The 6,068-nt window shown below is 40.9% G+C and overlaps 1 protein-coding gene across 1 annotated transcript in view; it reads right to left on the reverse strand.

Annotated features, from left to right (window-relative positions):
- The window catches only part of LOC135965566 (POTE ankyrin domain family member B3-like), a 31,937-nt gene extending 26,633 nt beyond the window's left edge, over nt 1-5,304 (reverse strand). Inside the window, exons 1-3 of the mRNA XM_074003184.1 lie at nt 4,784-5,304; nt 265-379; nt 1-105 (exon numbers count right to left, since the gene is read on the reverse strand). The exon at nt 1-105 is cut by the window's left edge and continues 69 nt beyond it. Of these exons, the coding sequence (XP_073859285.1) occupies nt 1-105; nt 265-379; nt 4,784-5,304 (741 nt within the window). The remainder of the gene's footprint in view (nt 106-264; nt 380-4,783) is intronic.
- Between the last annotated feature and the right edge of the window lie 764 nt (nt 5,305-6,068).

Consider the following 6,068-nt stretch of genomic DNA (forward strand, 5'->3'; position numbering starts at 1 on the left):
GATAGCATAGTGTAGAGCAGTATTTCCATACTCATCTGGAATATTTGGATCAGTGCCATGTTCCAGCAACATTAATGCACATTCATCTTCTTGGCATTGTACAGCCTGTCAGTATTAGACCAAAAATAAATTATAAGTCCTGGGAATGAAAAACAACATTCCACAGCTTTCACCAACTAGTTCTATTTAAATGAGAAAACTCATTTTTATGCTATGTATTGAAATCAAAGCCATCTCATGCTGATATAGTTGACTACTGCATACCTTGATCAGAGCTGTCCTCTTTTTGTTGTCAAGGACATCAAGTTGACATCGTCTGTCCAGCAGGAGTTTTACTATTTCTGAATTCCCATTGGCAGAGGCCAGATGTAGAGCAGTCCTATGAGAGTGAGAAGACTTTTTAGGAAATTGTAGTGCACTATCTACAGCTACATCAATGATTCATGCAATTGCAAACACTGAATAGCCTGCTATTGCTCTGCCTTCAAAACAAACTTAATTTCCCTTTGAAGAAAGCACACTACTTATTACCTCATGACTCACTGTATGAATGAAAGAGCAGCCTATTTGAACAGGAAGAGCAGATCCCTTGGATGGCATTCAACGTGGGCTGGAATCCTACTTGAAGCTCTGATGCTTCCCAGCTGTTGCTTACCCTTTTTGGCTCTCAATTTCCTCATCAATAAAATGGGAATGAAAAGAGTAGATTTCTCAGAGGAAACCACAGTAATGCTTAAATAAGACTCTACACAAAAGATATAGAATAGTTCCTAACACAAATAACAGCTCAGTAATTGTAAGATATTATAATTTTTACTAATACCACTAAAGACAACATTTGAATTCAGTGAGATAATACAATTATACCTACACTTTCAGGTATGTTTTAAAGATTACAGGTAACGATGTATTTTAGTGATTCTAAGATGATCATTGTCTCTATGTTTTACCATTTCTCACACTGAAATACCACTTATAATTCATGATTTACTATAACTATAATTGGCAGGTTTTAAATAATTCTCTTATTGAGACATACAATAAAGGGGCATCATACAATCCTTGGTGCCTTACATTAAGTAGAATATGTTACAATATAACAGGTCTGGGGCGGTTCCAGTCAGATGACTAGCATTTAGATAAATGTTAGTTCTTAAAAGAACTATGGAATAAGAGGGCTGAGGTGAAAACACAAACAAATTTTAAAAATAATCTATTTCTTACTTTGGTTTTCAAAAACTTTAAGGTGAAGAAAACTTGAAATTCAAATGAATGGCATGGGCTCATTTTTATCAATACTTAAGATTTATACAATGTATGTACATCAGATATTTCCAATCATTCATATTAGGATTTAAGACTGTTATAATTCTTCTCCTTTTAAAATGGATTTATGAAACTATTTGTGGAGCTTTTTTTCAACGTTTACTTTTAGGGGTACAGGTGCAGGATGTGCAGGTTTGTTACATAGGTAAAAATGTGTCAAGGGGGTTGGTTGTACAAATTATTTCATTATTCAGGTGTTAAGCCCAGTACCCATTAGTTCTATTTCTTGCTTCTTTCCCTCCTCCCACCCTCCACCCTCTGATAGGCCCCAGTGTGTGTCACTTCCCTCTAGGTGTCTGTGTGTTCTCATCATTTAGCTCCCACCTATAAGTGAGACCGTGTGGTACTTGGTTTTCTGTTCCTGTATCAGTTTGCTAAGGATAATGGCCTTCAACACCATCCATGTCCCTGCAAAGGACATGCTCTCGTTCTTTCTTTTATGACTGCATAGTATTCCATGCAATTTGTGTACCACATTTTGGTTCTTAAAAGTACTAAAACAGTCTTTACCCAAGACTTATACATTTTCAGAAGGGTAGTTGAGGGTTATCTTTTACTATTGTCTACCTTCAGAAATGCTTTTGTTTGAAAGGAGGGAGGAAAAGTTTCAATTGAGATTACCTCCTCATGCCCCAATTTTAAATCTCTCAACTTGCTTGGGAGCAGCAGGTAAATATTAAGTTTTCAAAGACGGAAGGATCCTGAGAGATGGTAGAATATGCCTTCCACATAATAGGTGTCTGGCTTATGTTTGATGACTAAACGGATTGAAAGAATGCATAAACACAGCTTAGGAGTTCAATATTTTTAAAGAATGCTCCTGTTGAGCAGAGCAATACATTTACAATAGTAATGATCATTTATATTTGCTATTTTAGTTTTCATAAATATATAACTAAACTAAAATAATTCATACCTTTTACACATGTTTATATATATAATGAAAATATAATTTTATAATAAAATGTATATACAATAAAATCTACAGGAACAGGTAAACAGAAACCCTCTACTTCTCAAGAGGGTAAAAGTTCACAGAAGATAGCTATCCACAGGAATAAAAATAAATAATAAAATGTGAGAAATTATTTGTATCTATGCAAGTAGCACATTCCTTCTCTTTCCAGGGATTATTTCATTACTAATGAAACTTAACTAAAACTTTTCAGATATTCATTGCAGAAATCACAGATAAGAGAAAGGGAAGAACTTCACTTACAAATCCCCAGAAATAAGTTTGATTATGTTTTCTACATATTTTCAGGTAACACAAGAGCAGATTCTGTTTGTGTAGGTGTATAACAAACTGATTTTTTCCTCACTTGATATAGCAAAGCACATCTTTGCATGTCAACATATCTCTGTATCTACTGACACCTTCAATGGTTACATATTATTTCATCCTATGGATGCACTGAAATTTTTGCATAAAATCTTTATGTGAGCTCTTCTCAATACACTGCTATTTTAAGCAATACTAAGAAAAACATATGTGTCTATTTCATATAGATATTTCAGTATAATAGAGTTGATAGGTAAAAGGCATATACATTTTTAACATGTGGTTCTTATCATCAAAGTGTGTTAGAAAAGTTGCAGCGGCTTAAACTTTCAGCAACTACATAAGTACCACTGTTCTTCACCCTCACAAACTTTGTGGATAGAAGACAGTATTTCATTCCTTTATTTATTTATTTTTATTATTTATTTATTTATTTATTTTTGAGATGAAGTCTCATTCCATCACCCAGGCTGGAGTGTAGTGGTGCAATCTCAGCTCACTGCAACCTCCACCTCCCTGGTTCAAGCAATTCTCCTGCCTCAGCCTCCTGAGTAGCTGGGATTACAGGTGCATGCCACCATGCCTGGCTAATTTTTTGTATTTTTTAGTAGAGACGGGGTTTCACCATGCTGGCCAGGCTAGTCTCAAATTCTTGACCTCGTAATCCACCTGCCTTGGCCTCCCAAAGTGCTGGGATTACAGGCGTGAGCCACCGCAGCTGGCCTTTCATTCCTCTTCTAACTTAAATAGAAAACAGTATTTCATTCTTCTTCTAAATTAAATTCCTTCCTTATCTTACCAGGAACACTACGTTTTCCTATGTGCACAGGTCACTGGTAGATATGCAAAAAAGTACCTTGCCCAATCTCAAATTCAGCTTATTTTATTATATCTGCACATATATGCTTGGTTCAGTGGCTCAGGCTTGTAATCTCAGCACTTTGGGAGGCTGAGGCAGCTGGATCACAAGGATAGGAGTTCAAGACTAGCCTGGCCAAGATGGTGAAATCCTGTCTCTATTGAAAATACAAAAAATTAGCTGGGTGTGGTGGCGGGCACCTGTAATCCTAGCTACTCAATAGGCTGAGGCAGAGAATTGCTCGAACCCGGGAGGCGGAGGTTGTAGTGAGCTGATATTGCGCCACTGAACTCCAGCCTGGGCAACAGAGTGAGATTCTGTCCCAGAAAAATAAATAAACAAATAAATAGTTGCATATATAAATAGGCTTTTGTGTTTTCTTCTGGTACTTTTCTCCTTTTGTATATTTAAAATTTTTAATCTATACTCCAGGAAATTACTTTTGTGACATAAAAATCTAGCTAGTTTTCTCCAAACAGCATGCATTTCATTTATTAATGATTAATCTTGCTTTATCAATATGAAACATCACCATTATCAAGTGCTAAATTCTTACATATATTTGGGTATTTCTGGATTTCCTATTCTGTTCTATTCATTGATATATTTTCAGCTGTTAGTAAACAATTTGTGGAAATAGCACATTCACATTTTGATATCTGGAAAAGCAAGTCTTTTTCCATTCTGGTACAAAAAATTAATTTATTACAGCAATAAAATACAGGATGTGCAGTTTAAAAATGCTAAAACTTTGCTATTTTTATTTGGCTTATGTAAAAGTGATAAACACAGAAAAAGCTCACATCTTAAGAAAAATGAATCTTCCTATTCAAGGACACGAACCATCTTCCCATTTCAGTTTCCTTGTAAGGTTCCTCAGTAAAGGACATATTTACATAAAGTACATTGATATAAAATCCATATTGGATTTTAATTGAAAAAATTTCGCCCAGAAGTTGATACATTATGGGACTTAGTTCTCAATATACACCTTTCTATAATGTATAGAACATTGTTTTAAAATATGTACATTAAAAATAATCTGCTGCATGGATTTAATTTTGCGAGTTAAGTCACTTTAAAACAGTCTATTAGTGTTCTGTGAGGGAAATTATAATCGGATTGGAAATCAGCTAAAGTTTTGTTTCTGTGTTGCTGTTCGTAAAGGGCCTGTGCCCTGACCTCTCTGAGGTTTCCACACCCAGGGTGGTGTGAGGCCTGCGGAGGAAGAGAAAGCCAGGATCCCTACCCAGTCAGGAGGGTATGTCCCCATCATCCCCCCACGTCCCGCCTCCTCCCAGCCCAGGCCCGGTTACCTCTTTTGCTTGTCTGTCTTGTTCACGTCAGTGTCCCTGAGCATGACGATGAGATCCTTTCTGGGGACTTTACCCCACCAGGCAGCTCTGTGGAGCTTGTCCAGATCTTCTCCACGTACGTGGTACCTGGGCTCCATGAAGGCGCTGTCGTCGTAGTCTTCCCAAGCTTCCACGTTGCTCTCCCCGTTCCCCTTGCAGCGGGGGAAGCAGTGGCAGCACCACTTGGCCATCTTGCTCCTGTGCGTCTTCATAGCGGAGTCGTCCTGGTCTCCAGAAGGGCCCACGTTGCTCTCGCCACTCCCCCTGCAGCAGGGGAAGCAGTGGTGGCACCACTTGGCCATCTTGCTCCTAAGTGTCTTCATAGCGGAGTCGTCCTGGTCTCCAGAAGTGCCCACGTTGCTCTTGCCGCTCCCCCTGCAGCAGGGGAAGCAGTGGCAGCACCACTTGCCCATCTTGCTCCTGAGACCAAATGGCTTCTTCACAGCGGAGGCAGCGGGTATTGAAGAAACCTCAGCCACCATCTGCTTTGAACAGCCAGGGGAGGCCGGTAGTAGCGAGCAGATCGCCTCTACCAACCAGTTTCACCAACTAGCAGGAAACTCTGGGTTTCCGATCTGTTTGAAGAGAAAGGTCAATCCCAGCCAAAATCTGCCAACCCCAGCACTGGAGCCCGGCCCACCCCACCCAGGGAAAATCCACACCCACCCGGGGAAAGCCCACGCCCACCCGGGGTGACCCCACGCCCCCCCCAGGAAGGGCCAAACCCCGCCCCCCACCGCCCAAAGGAAACACCCAACCCAGCCAAGGGAATGCCAAGCCCAGCAGAGAAAATGTCAAGCCCAGCAAAGGAATGCGAGGGAGGAAACGCCAATCCAAGCGAGAAACACCGGGCAAAGCGATTAACGCCCAGCCAAGCGAGGAACGCGGAGCCAAGCCAGGAACGCAGAGCCAGGCCTAGCCGTTACAGGCAAGCCAAGCCGTTATGCGCGTGCGTGTGCGGTGTGCGCGCCTCAGTCGGCGTCATTGCACGTGGCACAGACAGTGGCCAATGTATGCAACCTGCGCACAAGTCTTGGTGCCACGAATATCAGTGACAGCCTTGCGTTCCCGGCAAACTTCGTGGGAATTGGCCGAGCCTTCAGGCCATCGAGGAGAGGCCTCTGGTTGGAAAAAGCCTCTTGAAGCAGGACTGGGGCTAGAGCGCCTGGAACTGGAGGATGCTGACAGGCTCCTCTGAGGAAAGCCCACAAGACACTCGTGGCGGTGCTGTTGCCAGTGGCCACAG

Source organism: Macaca fascicularis, chromosome 10 (assembly GCF_037993035.2).
Source record: "Macaca fascicularis isolate 582-1 chromosome 10, T2T-MFA8v1.1".
In the NCBI taxonomy this organism is placed as follows: domain Eukaryota; kingdom Metazoa; phylum Chordata; class Mammalia; order Primates; family Cercopithecidae; genus Macaca; species Macaca fascicularis.